Source organism: Schistocerca americana, chromosome 1, assembly GCF_021461395.2.
Source record: "Schistocerca americana isolate TAMUIC-IGC-003095 chromosome 1, iqSchAmer2.1, whole genome shotgun sequence".
In the NCBI taxonomy this organism is placed as follows: domain Eukaryota; kingdom Metazoa; phylum Arthropoda; class Insecta; order Orthoptera; family Acrididae; genus Schistocerca; species Schistocerca americana.
The window spans coordinates 510,115,195-510,136,680 of NC_060119.1; the positions used below are offsets into that span (position 1 = coordinate 510,115,195).

General features: G+C 36.5%; 1 protein-coding gene across 1 annotated transcript in view; it reads left to right on the forward strand.

The window, feature by feature from the left end:
* LOC124569121 (NGFI-A-binding protein homolog) overlaps positions 1 to 21,279 on the forward strand; it is a 53,456-nt gene extending 32,177 nt beyond the window's left edge. The window contains exons 9-11 of the mRNA XM_047131059.1: positions 2,451 to 2,549; positions 19,937 to 20,065; positions 20,383 to 21,279. Of these exons, the coding sequence (XP_046987015.1) occupies positions 2,451 to 2,549; positions 19,937 to 20,065; positions 20,383 to 20,559 (405 nt within the window). The 3' untranslated portion in view covers positions 20,560 to 21,279. The remainder of the gene's footprint in view (positions 1 to 2,450; positions 2,550 to 19,936; positions 20,066 to 20,382) is intronic.
* The last annotated feature ends 207 nt before the right edge of the window (positions 21,280 to 21,486 follow it).

The following is a 21,486-nucleotide window of genomic DNA, read 5'->3' on the forward strand; positions in this document are numbered from 1 at the left end:
TGACTTATGGTTTATCAAACAAAGAGAGAGGAAAGGAGGAAATGAGCAGAGAGTGCAGGAGGAGTAAATGACAGAGAGAGAGAGAGAGAGAGAGAGAGAGAGAGAGAGAGAGAGAGAGAGAGAGAGGGAGGGAGAGGGGGAGAGAGAAAGACAGGAGGAGAACAACAGAGAGACGAGGAGGAGGAGGTGAACATAGAGGGGGATGGGGGGGGGGGGATTACAACATACATCCAATTCCCAAACATGTGTAGAATTTGCGAAGCATTGCTAGGTTCACTAGTACTGCATGTGGTAGAAGGTACTTTGTGCCACTACTAGTCATTCCCTTTCCTGTTCCACTTGCAAATGGAGTGGGGGGAAAATGACTGTCGATATGCCTTCATAGAAGCTCTAATTTCTCTTATCTTGGTTTCATGGTTGTTATATGAAATTTATGTTGGTGACAGTAGAGTTATTCTGCTGTGAGCTGCAAGTGCTGATTCTCTAAATATTCTTGATAGTGTACACGAAAACAGTGTTGTCTTCCCTCCAGGGTGTCACATTTGAGTTCGCAAAGCATCTCCGTAATACTCACACATTGATCCAACCTACCATTAACAAATCTATCAGCACACCTCTGAATTGCTTCAGTGTTTTTCTGTAATCCAACCTGGTTGGATCCCAAACAATTGTGCAGTATTCAAGAATGGGCCACACCAGTATTCTTCATGTGATATCCTTTATAGATGAGCTGCACTTTCCTAAACTTCTCCCAATAAACCAAAGCCAACCATTCACTTTCCCTGCAACTGACCTTACACACTTGTTCCATTAAATATCACTTTGCAATGTTATGCCTATATATTTCAACAATATTACTGTGTCAAGCAGTGCACCCGTAATCCTGTTTTTGAATATTACAGGTTTGTTTTTCCTACTGACCTCCATTAACTTACATTTTTGTACGTTTAGAGCAAGCTGCCATTTATCACACCAAATAGAAATTCTCCCTAAGTCATCCTGAATACCCTTACAGTCACTCAGTGATGGGACTTTCAATGTACTATGTCATCAGCTATCAGTCGTCAATTGCCAACCCTCTATCTGTCAGATCATTTATGTATATAGAGAACAAGAGCAGTCCTGTCGCACTTCACTGGGGCACTTTTGATAATACCTTTTCTCTGATGAATCCTCAAGGACAAAATACTCTGTTCTATTACTTACAAAGTCTTTGAGCCACTGATGTATTCGGGAACCCATTCCATATTCTAGGAACTTCTGTAGCAGTCTGCAGTGGAGGCACCATGTCAACCACCTTTCAGAAACCCAGGGCTATGGAACCTGTCTGTTGCCCTTCACCTGTGGCACGCAGGGTATCACATGAGAAAAGGGCAAACTGGGGTTTGCCCAAGTCATGCCTTTCTAAATCTGTGCTGATTTATAGACAGAAGCTTTTCTGTCTCAGGAAGGAAAGAGGGATAGGTTGAAAAAGGTTAGAAAGTAGTGGCAGGTCACTGGAATCCCAGTATGAGAGAGATCTGCTTGTTGTGGGGAAGCAAATGTTTTATAGTTTTATCAAGTGATTTTTCCTTTTGATACACTATGTAATGAGTAATACTGTAATGTTATGCTGTACACTGCCAGTAAACTTTATATGGTTTTGTAAGCAATAAATCTGTAAAGTATATAGTTTTCTTCTTTCAGAATGTGTGAACCTCATTTTACTTGCAAATATTATTCTAATCGTAATTTTTGTAGTGAAGGTTCTCTGGTGCACAAAATCACTGACTACAGGTTGACAATAGCAACAAAACTTATACACCTACCCTCCCCCTGCCCTTTTTCACGTTTGTTAAGTTTTCTAATAGAACTTCTTAGATTGTTATATGTTTCATATCTTAGCATCAATTGATGGCCATTTATCCTCCATCTGTGGCATTTCATTTTTCTCATTCCAAAATTTACCTACATGAGGGCTTTGGAGTGCATCTTTTCCATAGAACTTTATTCTTATTTATGAAATTTCTAATAATTCATACAAAATTTACAGTGTTGTTCCTTGAAGGCCAGTGTTGTTCCTGGAAGGCTGAGGTCACTTTGTAATTTACTTTTGTACATGGTGCAGCAATTTACTACCAACTTTTATATTTATGTTGTCATAATTTTCCTGCCAAGTTACCTAATGCTTCTCAACCTCATACATTATTGTTATTGACTGAATCTTTTAGTATTTGGTTTGCACTTGCACCTACTTAGTGTTAACTGAACTGAAGTAAAAAGGATATTGTAGCACGAAGAATGTGATATCTAGACATGACCCAGACTAATTGTTCAGCATTACTAAGAAAGATGTTCCATTATTAAATAATCAGTTTCACACATTTAAGGCTGTGCATTTTAGCCATTTCCATCCATTGCTATTACCTTGTGTTCAGTTTTAAGTGTTCTGTTCATAAAATGGTTTATAGGAGGTGAGTGACTCCAGAGACTCATCCGTTCGTGAAATTGAAGGAACAGGAGGAACAGAAATTAAAACAGAAAAGAATCCATGTAAGATTTCCAAGCAGGTAAGTCCATCTGAACTTCATTGTCCACCTTTTTTGTGGCATGAAGGTTTATTCATACAGAATGAATAATAACAATTAAAGATTTATTGTTGTGTGTGAGCATGTTATGCTTATGTATTACACTGTTGACCCAGTTTTTCTCTGAGCAACTGTTTATCACACTCACTATGTACTGAAGTGTTGTAAGTAAATAGTTTTTGCTTATTATGTACCTTTCCTTGCCCATTCATCAACCCTGTAAGAAAGAGCATCATTATTACAGAGGTCATATATTAAGGCACAGAGTAATTTTAATGGCAAGTTGTTGTTGCTACAGGAAGGAAGTGCAGTCTTTTTTTTACTTCTGCCACTATTGTTAGCTCTAGATACAAGAAATGCAAGAGAAATGAATCTCCCATCTCTAATTTTTGTTTATGCACTGATGGCTGTTTTCCACATATTCTTTCTTTTGCGCATTTATAACTGCTGCCAGTCACTATCGATGATGATATCAAAATACTAGGAGTTCAAATATTTTAAAGAATAATAATTTTACTATAGCAGTCTATTATAAACTAAACATTGTCTTTTCTTTTTTCTTGCCGTTATCATTCAGTGGATCCATAAACCATATCCACGCAAATAATTTAAAGAGCTTCTTCATGGAGGGAGAGTCTTAAACAGAACCATTGCCAAAATAGTTAACAACAAGCTATTTGTATTATGATAGTTATATTCACACTTGTGCATTTCGTTTTGACTCAATTACTTGTTAGTTCTATCATTTTTTACTCCTCAGTTTTCTATGTGAGTTCAAGGAGAGGTCTACAGTTCTGAAAACTGTAAATTAGTTTTCAGCAGCTGTATATTTTTGCTGGACCCTCTCAGGGTTTCTTCTGTTAGTAGTAGCTTAAGTGCAAATTTTTGCACCATGTCATCTGTCTTTTTTGCATATACATATAGTGTGAACATCATTCATGATTTGGATTTTTTCTCAATAAATTCTTGTTAATTGTATCCAGTTCATATTCCTTGCTTTCTTCTTTTTGTAAACAACTGTGTTCTGAGTTTATTAAATGAACCCACCGCTTCAAGTTGTGACTGTGAGAAAACTGAAACACTTGCATACTTACATTGTATGTGGTTAAACCCAAAAGCGATGAGCAACAGATACCAAGTTTTTCATTCTCTTGCACCTTGTGGTTAAAACACATTGAGATTTATCATTCATTTTGTGTCTCAGTTAAGACATGTATTCCTGAATTCCAGTTTTTCATAAAAAAAGTTTCTTTTTATTTAATAGCCTGAAAATGTTGTTTTCAAACAGTGTTAAATCAAATAAGTGCATCTTTGACAACTAATCAGAAAAATCTAAACGTTTTTGTAAACTTTGCATTGACATATAGTATCAACTTTGTAAAATAATGTCACCACAAATAAGAAGAAAAAGCTGCTTCATATAATTCCAGTTCATATCCTGCAGAACAACAGGTGATTTATATATGTTTATCAGTAATGTGTTTACTTACATAGAAGCCATAAATTTTTTTAAAAAAGTAGAAACTGGTACAAAAGAAGAAATGGAATGTTCATTCACATACACTACTTGAAACCATGTGACCATCCACAAAAAATACAAGAATGTTTTCACATCCATTTTATTTGACGACAGCATGACAAGAAAGAAAATTTGTAGTATGTTTTTAAGAAATATGGTAGCGGGTGACAAAGAAAAAAGTAACAATCTTACTTAATGGTCTCTCTTTTGTCTTCAGATTCTACAGAGGTCTCATAACCATCAATTGGACATCACTATACGAAAGCACAAATTTTCTCCCTTTTTACAGTAAACTGATTTCTCTGTCTCCTTAGCACAAATAGATTTGCTGTACAAGAAAGAAGATGAAAGAAAGAAGGATAAATATAGTTTAATACCTCATTGGTTCTTAGAACATTAGAGATGGGGCAACAGCTCTACTGGATAAGTATATTCAAGAAAGTTGGCCATACCTATCTACGTTGAGGGAATCATCCTAGCCTTTATTTTAAGTATTTATGAGAACTGCTGAAAATCTGAATATGCCTAGGCAGATGTGAATCGGAAGCACACTCCTGCGGGATATAAGTCCAATGTCACCAGTGCACCACTTCTTTCTGTGATAATGAAAAAAAAAAAAAGCATGACATAAGGGAAATTAATGTTTATGTGCTCAATGCAGTAAGTCCAGTCTCCCTCATTTCACTCCAAAAATCTTTGGAAAATGTGGGGAAGAAGCATGTGATATAATATGGACAGTGATTTGCATTATGTGTATTTTGTTGTAGATTACAGTTTCCACAATTCATTTTTTTTTCTTTTTCTTTTTTGCTTATCATATGAAAACGAAGAATTCTAGCAATTTCTCAGGGGACTTATTTCCAAACATCTTCAGTCCTACACAAATGGCCCTAATGGACTTTTTATTATGCAGGAATGTAAAATCTTTTACTTGATATTTCCTGACATTTATATTCACATATAATGTATGCACTATTAATGAAATTCTTTCATAACTACACAATTTAATCTCACATTGCATCTGATGCAAACAGAATTACAGTATCTCTGATAAAACTGTAAAAGATATTCATCATATGTAATGACTGTCTGTGATCAGGACCTGATATAGACAATAGCAAAATGAAACCAAAAATATTGAACCCTGTCTTAATAGGTCCATTCACAAAGGAAAATCAAGGAATATTTTCATCTTTTAATAGTTGTTCCACTGCAAAAATGAACAGAATAGTGATAATTCCTCGGGAATGCTGAAAAGCAAGTGAAACTGCTAAAAATAAATTGGGTCCCAATATCCAGCAGAGATTTTGTAAGTTTCTATATGTAATTTGGTACTGAATTAACTCCCTCTTAGCCATAACCCACCATAGATTTCTTGAGCAGGAAACTATTCCCTCTGATAGAAACAAGGCACAAGTGACATACATATACAAAATTACGCCTAGGTCAGAATAACAAAGTGACTGACAGCTAGTTATTTACAGGACAACTACCACATCAACAACCAGTCAGACCTGGTCACACTTTCTGTCCTGCCCACAACTGTCATTTTACTCTTTTACCTCAGCTGCCAGTTACCCATCAACTTCAGATGACAGTCAAGGACTGTAAACATAATCATTGTGATTGTTCTTATATGCTCACAGTAGCATGTTTCTTTTGCAGAATGTATGAATCTAACTGTGAAATTGCTTAGAAAAGTGATAACAGTATTATAAAGCTGCCAAGAAAATTGAGTGTTCATGTTGGCAGGGAATGTACAGTGTGTTAACTGTAAGTTGGCCAGTCAGCTCCCTAGTTCTTAATCAAAGGAGGTCAGTAGAAACTGGAAAGTTACAGCAGGCACAGATTTGGTTTTGGGTGGAGCCAACATTATATAGCTAACAAGTAACGTGTGATGCAGCCATTATTTTCAGCTGTGTTACTGTTTTGTACTTCAATCTATTTTATACTGTTCTATTTCCTTATGATAAGTGTACAAAATGGTTGCAATTAGGGTCTTTATTAAACATGTCAACACAGTTTCAACTATGAAAAAAATTTACATGATTTATACCTTTGTTCATGACTTCTACTTTTGCAGAAGCATGCACAAGCACAGGTTAAGGTACCTCTGCTGCAGGAGGTGAGCAAGCCGTTTCCCTCCCGCACTGTTCCTCGACCTGTGGTAGTCTATGTGGGGGCTGGACTTGCTTTCTGCACTAGCTGACAATCAGCCAATTTACACTTAAAATACTTTATGAATATACCCAATACAGAACTCACAGCTGCTACTACCAGAGTCATACTGTGCTTGCCTGTAACAGTGAACTGATAACAATGCCCCAAGCTCAACTGTCAGTCTCTTTTGTATTCTGATCCAGGTGTATTAACAGAATTGATCAACATAACCACCATCATTTATTCGGAGCTCCATGTGAAACAGAATAGTAAGACACCTATTTTTGGTGTGAAAGTCACTATTCAAGGGTTTATGAATGACCACAAGATGCTTTAAATATTCAGGATACAAAGGAATTAAAGACATTAGCTACAATGGGCACTGATTTGTATTAATGGGCAAGCTGAAAATTTATGCTGGACCAGAACTCAAACTTGCATGTCCTGCCTATTAGGCAGATGCACTGACCACTATGTCATCTGGATATAGTGGTTACCACAGCCACATGAACAACCATAGCACGCCTCCCGTCAGGCCCAAATTCTCAGCTTATACCACACTCTACTAATGTAGTGCCCCTGCTCATTAGTGTCATTATACATGGTGTCTTGCTGATTCCCATAAGAGTTCAAATTTGACGTGCATCTGCACTGAAGGGGTCATTGGCCATCATCATTTTAATTATATATGTGGTTTCTGTCTTTTCAGTCATGAGTACGGGCACTACACCAGTAGCATGTGGTAAAAGTTGAGAATTTGTGTCTGATGGAAATTGGAAATTTGTGCTAAGGACTATGGGACCGAACTATGGAGGTCATTGGTCCCTAGGCTTATGCACTACTTAATCTAACTTAAACTAACTTATGTTAAGGACAACACACACACCCAAGCCCGAGAGAGGACTCGGACTTCCGACAGGGGGGAGCTGAGCAAACCGTGACAAGATGCCTCAGACTGCACTGCTACCCTGTGGGCTGTGTCTGATGGGAGGCATGCTATGCAGTCCGTGTGGCTTTGGTGACCACTGTGTCTGGATGGTATAGTAGTCAGCACATATGCCTAGTAAGCAGGAAATCTAGGTTCAAATCCTTGCCGCACTGATATAAATCAATGCCCACTGGCAGCTATTGTCTGTAACTCCTTTGTGTCTTGATTCATTGTGACTGCAGGATCAAAATGGTGTCTGTTCTTTCAAACATATCTGAAAACATATATAGCTTTAAATATTCACAGATGTAGAGTTTTGTACTTCACAAAACAGAAAAATGTAATAGCCAATGACCATAAGATCAATGATTCACATTTAAACTCAATCAATTCATGTAAATTCTTGGATGTAACAATTTCCAGGGATATGAAATGGAATGATCGCATAGGTTAAATCATAGGTAAAGCAGGCGGTAGACAGGGAAAATGTTATAAGTCTACAAAGGAGATCGCTTACAACCTTATAATATAGTTCAAGTGTTTGGGACCCACACCACGTAAGACTAACAGGGGGCATCAAGAATGGTCAATGGTTTGTTTGACTCATGTGAGAGAGTCACTGAGGTGTAAGAAAAGCTGAATTGACAGATACTTGTTGGTAGACACCAACAATGCTTCAAAACCATGCTTACACAGTTTGAGGAAATAGTATTAAGTGATGAATCTAGGGATATACTACAGCCCATATGTATTGCTCCCACAGGTACCATGAAGACAAGATTAGACTAATTACAGTGAGCATGGAGGCACTCAAACAAACGTTCTTACCAGCTCCATGCATGAATCGAACAGGGACAAACTTTATCATATAGTAAAATGGGAAATACTCTCCGCCATGCACTTCATAGTTACAGAGGGTTTGAATAGTAATGATATAGACATACATGGCACTATTGAGATGCAACATTACTATCATTTTTAAATTTGTGATCAGTTATTTTTGAAACAGTGGCAGACCTGAAATTGGCTAAGTAATTTGTTTACAGTGTTTGAAGACACAGTGTTGTGAAAAAATGGAAATTTCACATGAAGTTTAGTGTTGAATGTTTTTTTAACAATTTCATTTAGGCCTGACTTAGCAATAATGCCTACAATTACTTTAAGCAACTTTTGGTAATCAGTTTCCTCAGAAAAGACTGTCTACAGTTGCTTAGCAGGATCTGATTGTGGTCAAGGTTCCCTCAATGATGAATTTCTTGATGGTTGTTCACCGAAATCAGTTGTTATTCATAAAAACTTCAATGTTGGCCTATTGATTTGCACTATATTACCTTGACAAGGGGCAGCAAGAGTTGAGGGCCAGGAAAGGGAATCAGTGGTTGAGAAGGGAGTGAGACAGGGTTGTAGCATATCCCGATGTTATTCAATCTGTATGTTGAGCAAGCAGTAAAGGAAACAAAAGAAAAATTTGGAGTAGGATTAAAATCCATGGAAAAGAAATAAAAACTTTGAGGTTTGCCGATGACATTGGAATTCATCTGATGTGTTTCGTAATGGCTGTGGTTGCCGCAGTGCATCGTCATCAGAATAACACATGCACTGCAATATCACATTGTAATCCTGTTAGAGACAGCAAAGGACCTGGAAGAGCAGCTGAATGGAATCAACAGTGTCTTGAAAGGAGGATACAAGATGAACCTTAATGAAAGCGAAATGAGGATAATAGAATGTAAACAAATTAAATCAGGTGATGCTGAGGGAATTAGATTAGGAAATGAGACACTTAAAGTAGCAGATGAGTTTTGTTATTTGGGAAGTAAAATAATTGGTGATGGTCAAAGTAGAGAGGATATAAAATGTAGACTGGCTCTGGCAAGGAAAGTGTTTCTGAAGAAGAGAATGTCGAGTGTAAATTTAAGTGTCAGGAAGTCCTTTCTGAAAGCATTTGTATGGAGTGTTGCCATGTATGGATGTGAAATGTGGACAATAAATAGTTTAGACAAGAAGAGAATAGAAGCTTTTGAAATGTGGTGCTATAGAAGAATGCTGAAGATTAGATGGGCAGGTCATGTAACTAATGAGGAATTACTGAACAGAATTGGGGAGAAGAGAAATTCATTGCACAACTTGACAAGAAGAAGGGATCGGTTGGTAGAACACATTCTGAGGCATCAAGGCATCACCAATATAGTACTGGAGGGAAGTGTGGACTGTAAAAATCATAGGGAGAGACCATGAGATGAATACACTAAGAAAATTCAGAAGGATGTAGGTTGTAGTAGTTACTTGAAGATGAGGCTTGCACAGGATAGAGTAGTGTAGACAACTGCTTCAAACCAGTCTCTGGACTGAAGACTACAAAAACAACATACCTTGACAAATCCTGTATCATTGTGAGATGGTCCATGGATGAATAAAGATAAACAAATATGATTGGATTGGCATTTTTGCCTTACCATGAGCCAGAAGCATCCTTGAGTATTTTGAAGACTGCAGTATTACAATTGTACATGAATCTATAGCCGTGAAGAAGATTTGTCCCCCTGGATATGCATAGTTTGACTGAAACTCAAAAACAATTTTGTGTCAGTTGGTGTAAGGAAATACTCAACACAAATGTGACTGATGAATTGGAAAATCCATATAATCCAGATCAAAGAACTGTTAATGGTGGCTGCTACACAATAACTGGCTTGCCACAAGTCATTCATGAAATCAGGAAAAACAACAGATAATATCAAATCATTCTGTGACAATGCTAGCTGTCACCCAATTATTTGCCAGAGAAAAACATCATATTATTTCCTCATTGGCTGCATTCACCTGGTTGATTGTCTACCAACTTATTTTTGTTTCATTAGACAATGATTTTCATTGCCATGCTGTTAAACGCTTCCAAAACCATGTTTTCGAGATACCAACAGCAAAGTGAAAAACTTTGTTCAGAACTGGTTCAGATGCATACAAATGTGTACAATTTTTAAAGATGAGTGACTTGGGAAAGAGTAAAATGATTTGTCATTTTTTCATGAAAACTTTAAAGGTAGCATTTGTAAAACCTCTCTGTTTGTGAAGGGTATCTACTCTGGTTTGTAACTGGATTTAAAACTTCTAGGCAAACAAAACTGAGCATGTTATACTAGGTGAGGAGTCAGCCACAAATAATTTCAGGTTTGCCCAAGGGAAATGTGATGGTGCAACTGCTATTCATGATGTTTATTAAAATCTTAACAGACAGTTCTAGCTATGGTTTCAGACTTTTCACAAATGAACTGATTATCTGTGAGCAATCATCACCCAGTAAACATTGTAGCACTATCCATTGTGATTTGGGCAACATACAGGGAGTAACAGGTATAAGTTCGGATATTTATACTGGTGACAGAGGACAGTGTTCTGGACAATATTGCATCAGTATTTACTTCATTTGCAGGCTAATAATTATAGATATTAGGAGTAGTACGTTTTTAGATTCGTTAGTACCTCCAAGTACATGTGGCAAGAGCAAACCATTAATGCTTATTTCCCCCTGAATAGCAGGTCAGGTGTGGAAATGTGGATGAAAAATGGAATGTCTATACTGACATGCATAGTTACAACCATGCAGAAAACATCAGGTTTGTGAAATGTTTGTGTGAAGACTGTTCAGTATCTACATATTAAGGTACCACATACAAAAATATCTGCACTTATACCCATTATATCCTGTGTAAACCTGATACAAAGATTGGCAACCAAACTCTTAATATTGAGGGGAATAAAGTTATGCACTTTATTTTAAGTAAAAATGAAGCAGCTGTGGACTATAGCATTAATGAGACCTGACTTGATTTAGCCAAGCCATACAAATATCTGGGAGTAAAAATATCTGAGAAGAAGAAGTGTAGTGGCCACACACGTCCAGCTGTAAGTAAAGCTGACACAAGATTTTATCAAACAATGTAAAATCCAGTATGGAATAATGACAATATTATGCAAATGATAGTTCACTACTCATCATACAGGGCAGACACTGAGTCACATACAGGTGCAACAAAAAGACTGCTACATTTAAGCTTTCAGCCAAAAGGCCTTCTTCTAAAGTAGAAAATGCATAGACATTCACATGAGCACAACTCATACACACGTGACCACTGTCTGTTGCCACTGGCCAAAAGCTTAAATATATACCAGTCTTTTTGTTGTGCCTGTTTGCAACTCTATGTCTTCTCTACATGTTGTATAACAGAGGGTTTTGATATATTAGTAGGACATTTGAAATTGCAGTCTGTCTAAAAAACAGACTTATTGCCAAGTGTGTGTATAGCTCACATTAAAACACTGCTGGAATGTATATGATCCATATTGGGTCAGAATAACAGAAAACATTTAATACATAACAATAATGTCACTGCAAGTGATCATGCTTGTTTGCCGCACAGGAGATGAATAATCTTATCTTAGCAGCCATAAACTACAAAAGTTGTCAAATATCTTCCAAAAACTTACTCAGAAAGTTCCAAGAACCAGTTTTTGGGATGAAATCTATGAGTATTCTCCAACTATCTATGTGTTGCTCCTATAGAGATCTCCAGTATAATGTGAAGTTAATAGAAGCACAAAGTAATATAAACAAACATTCTTTTAAGCCCCCCACCCAGAATTGCACAGGAAGAAACCTGAATATTTAGTACAATAAAAAGTATCCCTACACACTCTTTATACCAAATTGTAGAGTAAATATGAAGACAATTGTCATGGAAAAATGGCATTCCTTTTTACCTTGAAAAGTGGAATAATTCATCATAGCACACAATTGTGAAATCATCAGACATTGTTATCGACATAAAAGTGATAAGGATGCAAAGGTTGGGTCCAACATGAGATCTCAGGCCATTTGACCATGATTAGACTTTAAGCATCACAGGCATGAAGCACATTATTTCTGAGATTTTGTGGACAATGGGTTTGTCATAGTTCACTGTGTCAGAGGTTTATCATGACAGCCTCAATTTCTTAAACCACTGCCACCAGTGTCAACTACTGAAATTGGCAACATGTGTGTTATAAAGGGTTATTCAACATAATCTAGAAAAATGTTTGTATTGAGGAAAGGTATTATATGAATATATTTAGAGAAACAGCAACTCAAGAAGTTATTTGTGTCATAGTCATTCATAGTCAATGAGTGAACCATTAGCTACATGGCATATGGCTAGTCTGTAGTTCAATTCTGTCCACACTCACCCTAAACTGTCCACATTGACATGAGTCACAGCTGCCTTTACAAAGGCACCTTGCTTCCATAAACTTCTGTACTCACTCATAAATGAATCGTTAAGATATATGGAGGCTTATTAAATGTGATCCTAAACTTACAATGCGCTTCAGTTATGGACTTGCTCTTGCAAAACTCCATCATACGAAATGCCTTCTACATGAAAATGACTTGTTGGGTTGAGACAGGCACAACGAAAAGACTGTTACACATTTAGCTTTTGGCCAAAGCCTTCTTCAGAAAGAACACACACACATACACAAATTCACACATGCAAGCGCATCTTACACACACATGACTGCTATCTCCAACAACTCAGACTGGAGATAGCAGTAATGTCTGCATGAAGTGTGCTTGCTCATATAAATGTGTGTGTGTTTTGTTTTCTGAAGAAGGTATTTTTTTTGCCAAAAGTTAAATGTATAATAGTCTTTTCATTGTGCCTGTCTGCATTTACTTTACAATGAGTAGCAATCTATCCTTTTCCTAATATTGTTGATACTCCAAGTTGGAATTCCTGTTGTTTGAACATGACTTCTCTGCAACCAAGTTCCTTGTTGCTACACACACACACACACACACACACACACACACACACCTGGATTTGTTGTATCCATACACATAGAGGCTCTTCTGAGGCATCAAATTTACACATTCCACTCTTCATCAATTATTATGCCTACGAGTCATGGAATAAGTAACAATTATAATTAAACTGAACTACAGGGCCATCAGTGGCTAGCTGAGAATGTAACAGTAGATCATTACACTAAACTACAGCAGATCACTCACTAACTTGATGCTGGGTAACAGCCAAAAAGGACCATCTATTACAAGAGCACCATCTTCTCATTAGGGGTACCAAAGCCATTCTCTTTGCTAACTGCATTTACAAGTGACAGATTTTAGTACAGGCACTGTGACTCACTGGTCGGTGCACCATAGGAAAAAGTTATCTGGAGTCAGAGACCCACAGTATTTACTCACTTGAGTGTGTTAAAAATTAAACAAGTGATGGGTTCACCCCCAACTCTCCTTTGTTCTCATATTGTGTCAGGGCAAATTGAATCTGTGATGACAAAAAAAGAAAACAATGAAGTAATTAGAGATGGGCCATGAAAGCTGGGAAATCAGCAAAGCAGTTTTAAAAAGCATCACCTCAGCAATTTAGGGAAATCATGGAAAACGTAAGTCAGGATTATCAGACTCCTGCTCCTCCCAGATATGAGCCAGTGACTTATTCAGTGTGTCAGTGCTCCTAGTTGCTCCCAGTATGGTTGCAAAATGCTTTCTCAGTCTCAACAGTTATGTAAGTAAGATGGATGTGCATGGATTGCAACAAGCCACTCTCTGAGAAATGGATTTCTGTTGCGTAGTCATCAGTCATAATGGCTCTCAAATACTTCCAGTGTCTTGTGAAGTCCTTGCAGTGATGAGAAGTCATCGTCACAGAAGAAACTGGAAGTGTTATGTATTACTAGAGTAAAGTGTCAGTTTATTCATTACTGTACGCATGCTTCACACTTTGCCATTAACATTGAGCTCAAAGAATATTCTAAAGTTGGCAAAATAAAATTATATCTGTATTCAGATTCTGTTTGGTATGAGCATGTTGAACAATGGGAGTTTTTAGAATACTGAAACAGTTACATGAAATGACAACATGGGGCAAGATACCTACAGGAAGACTGAGGGATAGATACATCGTGGGAGTACCTTATAATAGAGCATCAAGAAGAAGTGCAGGAGGTATAAGCCCACCATAATTACTTAAGTGTTGTTGACAGGAAGAATGGGACCCACATTTTGTGGTTGTATCGAGAACTTATGAGTAGGTAGGAATAACAAAATATATGATGAGTGCTTAAATGTAATACAAAGTTCTCATGGGCATATTGATTACTTATGAAACTGTTTCCATACAAGGAAACCAAATTGTTTACCAAGAACACACCTCTAATTGTATTACTGAGTGTGGCCCAGTAATTGCTGAAACAAATTTGATGATAACTTAAGAAATCAACTCCTGGATTGGGAAATGGATGGATGTACAAGAAAGAACTTCAACAACACGCAGACTATATTGTTGTATTGAAAAAGATTGGCAGAGACAAGCAGTATTTAGCACCAGAAGAAGGGCATCAGGAGTGAATTGGGATAGGTAAAGGAATCCACTGATAAAAGAGCTTATTGTTACCCTAAATATCTTATAAAAGGTGTTATGGAATTGGTTGTACTGACTGAAAACTCATGGCATATATGGAGGGTAATTATAAAGTCCATGAAATATTTCTTAAAATTGGTATAGGTAAATGGCTAAACATAAAATAATAAATAATACGTTACATGAAAGACAAACTCTGAAAATGGTGGTAAATTGGGCAGAAAAAGCATTTTGTGTGCTAAACTTTACCTGTAGCCAATCAGTGGTGAGTGTGCAAAGAGCATTCCACGGCAAAGACACCACCAGTCTATAACAGCATAGTGAAGTGGTACAAAAAAATTTAGGAGACTGGTTGTCTGTATGATGTATAATGTTTGAAACAGACAGCGACTCATGTGAGAGATGTGATGTTACAAAGTCCCAGAAAATCTACATATCCGGCCTGGGACAGACTGAACATTCCTCAGCCTATAGTATGGAAAATACTATACCTGAATGAAATCATACAAATTGTACTCCTGGAAACCACAGGCCTTGATGATAAAATTGAACCATCTGCATTTCTGCATGTGTAGAACCATCTTGAAAATAATGACATCACAAGCAAATTAATCTGGAATGATGAAGCCAATCTTTCTTTTGGGGGGTAGGTCAACTGACACAATACACACCTCTAGGAACAGAGAATTCACATGCAACTGTTGAATATGTCCACAATTCGGAGAAAGTTAACATGTTCTATGTGGTGTCTTCTTCACTGAGAGAACTGTCAGTGGTATCACCTACCTCGACATGTGCAAGTCTAGCTGATCCCAAAACTTGAAACTGATAGCAGGGATTTCATCTTCCAACATGATGGCTCCTACCCGTATTTCCACAATTGTGTGCAAGGTTACCTGAATGAGAAGTAGCCACGTCATTGAATAGGCAGTGTTGCGGCCACTGTCATGGTGCTACTTGAGTGGCCACCATGGTCACCAGACTTTAAGCCTACTGATTTTTACTTGTGCACTTACACCAAGAATACCATTTATGTTCCACCTCTGCTACAGAAACTCAAATACTTGTGACACCGATCACAGCAGCTGTACTTATTGTCTCACATGATACACTGAGTTGAGCATCGACAGAATTCGACAACTGATTAGATGTGTGCCATGTGACAAAGGATGGACATGTAGAACATTCATAAATATTGTGAAAAACTTAGAGAGCTTGTCTTTAATGTACTGTATCATTTCTTAAATTGATCTTGGCCATTTATCTGCAACAATTTTTTGAAATGTCTTGTGGACTTCATAATAACCTCCTTTACTGTAGGGAGATTCAAACCAGTGAGCCATGTTACCTGAGTCAGTACACATCTGCAGACATGGAAAGACTGAAAAATGGAAAACCTAAAACCCTAGTATGGTCAGATGAGGGTTGAGAGATGTGTGGTAGCAAACTTTGTGACTACAGCTGTCAGGGAGGCAGAAACAAGTTAGTCTTTTATGTGTCATAAACAGCTGAGTTCATAGGAGGTGGTGCACTCTTGCAAAATTTGTACAAATCATTCAACATGTATGTTTCACATTTAGAGGTTTATGACTGCCTGGTGTACTATTTAAGTTATGTGGGTTTATCATTCATTCCATGCATTGGTTTTTTGAACTCATGAGGTAGTAAATGTTTTTTCAGAGATGCTTGGTTTCTATTTGATATGATAAATCCTGCATTCTATTCCACTTTTTTAAAGCCATCTTTTTACTGGTCCTTCAACATGTCCTTTCTTGGACCCCACACTGATTTTTCTTTGCAATATACCTCAATTTTTCTTTCTATCTTTCTTATTAACATTTTCCTGCCCTTTCATTTCTGTTTTTGTTTCTACTTATATATATTTTAGCTCCAGTTCTTTTCCCATGGTTGATTCTTCTCTTATATTTGATACTTCATCTATCCTATTTGTGAAGGTGAAGATTTTAATCATGATTGTGATGTGATATTATCACCTCACTGCTGTTGTGCTCTTTAACATGAGGAGCTAAGTGAAATTTCTCCATGTATTTCTTGCAACACCTGTTTGTGTCCCATTTAGTTTTAATTTGCTACTGAAGAAACTAATCAATCCAAAAATGGCTTATAATTAACTGTTGTTATGGTGCTACTTGAGTGACAAAAATGCATATGTCTTTTTATAAAATCTGAACACAGTTTATAATTTTATGACTTATTTATTTTATTCTATTACTAACTTTAACAATGAGTTGTACACTATAGGTTAAGATTTTCAAGTCGCAGCAAGACATAGAAATTATGAACATCGTTGTTCAATATTTAGTTGCCCCTCACTAAATACAATATTTTATGTCTTATGTTATACAGCAGATTGGTTCATTCCCATTTTTGTCGAACTATTTGAGCTCCAGGACAAATACACAAGATTTCCAATTTTTTATTCATATTTAATGTAATTTACCTTTGTGTGCCTTCAGTGTCATCACAGTATTACAGTCCAACAGGATGTTAAACAGAAGTTGAAAATAATGTGTACCTATAGTTGCAGAGCAGTCTCAGGTGCAAGAGCTGAGAAAATTAGTTGTAAAGCTTTTTAAATATAATTGAATACAACAGTGATGCCAGAACACAGGTAAAAATTTATGTGATGAAAAAATCTGTAGGCAGCTAATGGAGGAAAGTAGAAAACAACTGTAGATAGTTGAGTAGAGGATTCTACTGGTATATGGTTTGTAGTTATGGATCACAGATACCAACAAGTTTCTTCTACATCCACCATTATATAAGTATTGATGTTCTTTATGTAGGTGGTGTATGTGGCATGTTTTAGCTGGACTTTTACTCCTCCATACACATGTACCAGTAGCACTGCATAGTTCAACATTGTCAGTCTTGCAAAATCATTTATGATATAAAGTAAGGAATATAGTATTGGATTGTAGTAACATTCTAAAGTAGATATTAAAAACTTCTGCTACAAAAAATAATAATGATTGCAAAACCATTCCCTTTGGATATCAAATACACTTTTTTTAAAAGTTTATGAGTATCTTCACATGCAGTACAAAGGCAAAACCTCATTCATCCCAGCCAAAAAATAGCATTGAAAGTAAAAGTGACCTCTAATGGTACAAAAATATGTGCAATGTTCATTAGTATTTGTTAATTGCCAAGACACATTTGGAGGTGCTTTGCATTCAGCCTCCACTTTCCTTAATCTATTTTTTATTCTCCATCACTCTATTTCTCCTCCCACCTCCTTCCTCTCAACAATCTTTATTTTATTCATAGCAGATGACAACAAGCATACCAATTTCCTTCCACAAAACTGATTAAATTTCTCAGAGCACACAACAATTTTTCAAGGATATACTATGATTTACACTTTTAATTGTGGAATCAGTCCTGCATAGAAAAAAATGACTGGAGAATAGCAAAGGCATGGCAGGAAATTGAGACAGAAAAAAGAAATATCATCTGTTGATGATCATCCAAAATTCATATCTACTAGTTTTTTATTCAGTAGTTTAAACAAGTTATTCATGAGTGAATTGGATGGAATGGATGTGAAACTGTATATGAAGCCCACAGTGTAATATTGATTTTAAGTAAATAAATGTCTTGTGACTAGGGCCTCCCATCAGGTAGACTGTTCGTCGGGGTGCAAGTCTTCCGTTTCCCCCCCCCCCCCCCCCCCCCCCTGCTTGGTGCGGACGTCGCAAGACACCCATTTCAGTTCGTCGTTGATCCATTAAACCAGTTTTTTTATTACTGAGAGCAGCTAACCCTCTGACCAAACACACTGAGTTACCGTGACGGCTGTCCACTCAGCTACCAGGGACGCACATTGATTTTAAGTGAATGATACGCTAAAGTGAATGTATTTTAGAATAAAGCACCAAAAAAAGTTTCACCTGTGCAGTCATCTTTCAAAAGCAGCAATTTAGTGCCATTTGCAATCATTAGACAATGTTTCGTAAGCATGCACGAACTGAAACCATTGAAATGGAAAATGGCAGAAAATTAAATACCAGTCTCTGTGTAACATAATGCAGTAAGGATGTAAAGGAACAAAAGTGACTCGTACAATGCAAAGCAAATGAGTTAATAATAAGATAAGTGGTATACGGAATAACTGAAATCAATGCACATGCAATGTACAAAACTTTCAAACTGAGACATAAAGTGTGTGTGCCAGGATCACACTGAAATGCTGAAGATCAAGCCCAGTGAATGCTGAAGTTTCCTGGGTTGTCAGAAGTGATTCTGAGTGAGAGAAAGGCCTCAAGATTTAACACTAGTTGAGGATAAATTCAGATGGCCAATTAATGTAATAAGATCCGATGGTGAATCAATATGCTGTGCTTAATATTTCTAAACAAAAGGTTGAACAAGTTACACAAAATATAAATTACACACAATAAAGCAACATCTTAACTCTTTTTCAATGTATGGGACAAATCTAACAACACATTACTTCCACTACTGTGGCAGTTTTCTTCTGAAACATCAGACTTATTCATCTCAATCATGTAATGGTATGACCATGATTCTTAACCAGTTGTGATTCCTTCTAAGAAACTGTGTACTTCTGCAGCTTAAAGCATTTACTAATCTTGTATGTTATCCTTCCGCTAGTCTTTCAGTTTCCTTGGCGCCCAACACATGCAATGACTTCATGAAATTTTAGTCATCAGTGGCAATATTGTACACTATGATGTAACATTAATGCATCACTCTTATAACATTTATGGACAGCTCAACTACTTGTTCTGAGCTGCCCACTCAGTGGGTATGACAAGCTTGCTTTCTGTCTAAAAAATCAACTAGACATCTTTGCTATTTACTTCTGGGTGGTAGTAATATTTACAGACTCTTCGTTCACTAGTTCATTCATTCACCATGAGCTAAATCTGATTGAAAAGGTAATAGCTGTAGCATAAACTTGAAACTATATATTTATAACATCTAAATGTGGGCGCACTACAGTAATATGTATATTATTTAGAGAACTCCTCTAATTTCAAGACATTGTGCTCCACAGCTGTGTCCTTTTTCACAATGTACAACATCCTTTCTTAGACCATAAGAATAAAGTGACGTCTATGACAAGCACTAAAATTTCATTACCAGCAATGGACAAATCGACAGTCTTCCTTATGTGGTTATGTAGTGTTTCTCTTGAATTCTTTCAGTCACTTTCCTACACCAAATTTTCTTTACATTGTTCCAACCTAATTGTAGTTTACTTTGTCACACAAAAGTAGTGGGTAATTGGTGGCACACATTGTAAGACAACTATTGTTGATAAATTGGTTCTAATTCACATTCTTATTTGCAGATGGTAAATGAAACATTAATGGATGAGGGTTTGCGAGTTGTCAAGGAGATGGTTGCTAATCAAAATAAGGAAAGTGTAAATACACAGTCAACCAATTTTGAAGATCCTTATCAGGAAAGCAAAGTGCAAGTATGTTTTCAGTGAAAAATGATAGATTTATTTAATAAAAGTAGTTAGTGGAGTTACTTTATAATTATGAAGTTATAAGTTAATACGAGAGGACAGTTACTTGTATATGTGTCCACCACCCTTCATCTTGCAGATGCTGTATTTGCTTTAAATGTTTGACTTCTTATTTCTCCTCTGTTCAACTGATTATCACTGTCAAATCATCTTATATTTTACTTAAATTAATGCCATTATATGACAAATACTGAACAAACATGGTACATTAAGATATTAATTAATTATTTTTAGGGTGTATATAAATTATATTTTATTTACAGGTGATAGCATCCAGTGGAGGAAATATAATAGCAGTTGCGAACCCTGCACTTTCCATGTCTCCAGCCATTGCTGCTGATGCCGCTGAGGGGGCATTACTTCGTGGACCACTCATCCCTTTGCTAACACAAGAACATCAATCTGCAATATCAACTGTAACACCGGAAAAAATCACATGATGTGTGTGCCCTGTGTCATTTTCTATAGATCTCAAAGTCTTATAGTGAATGTATAATGTCACTATTGTACTTCAGTAATATTGTATAAAAGAGGACTTGTTATTGAAAAATATCTTCTATGTGCTATAAAAACATTTTGAAGTGTTTTAATGAAAATGGTGCTTTCATTACTAAATATGGTGGCTTCATCTGTTCCTGGAATCTTTGCTTGATGAAAATTTATGAAGATGTATGTTAAAATAGTCAATCCCAACAACAAATACACTGACTTTGATCATAAGATTAATTCACGAACTGCTCAAATGCTTTCTTCTTGTACTGTTTGCTGATAAAACAGAATAATATGGTTCCTGTTTACCATGTGTTCATAAAACAAAGTAGACTATACTGGCCCTGTCTGAAGAATATTCATGTTGAAATTGACTGTTCTCAAAAGGTTCACACGTTTTTGTAATAGTAACTGTTTAGTAGTATTGTGTTCAATCATTTTGATGTAAGTGCAGTTTTTACTTTTTTCCATGTATTCATTTTGTTAATAACTGTGTTGGTTATGTGAACAATTTTAAGAACCATCAGTGCATTGTTCACTGGCCAGAAAAACCAGTTTTGTGTGCTGGCAGTTATAAACACAACCACTGCAAACATACAATCCAAAACTAATTCATATTTATTCTTTTTTATAATGAACGCAAACAGGACATGAAACTGTATATCAGTAACAAATTTCCAGATGTGAGATACGTTACAGATATTAAATAATTTGAACAGAAGGTTTACTTGACTTAAAAGTACCATTGTTGGGATAGTTATGATAACTGATGTACATGTCTCTGTGTGATATAAAACCAAAACGAATTTGAAAGGTATGAGTTGTTCTTCTGATGTGCCAGTAAAATCATACATCAATTGCTCACATGCCTACAATCT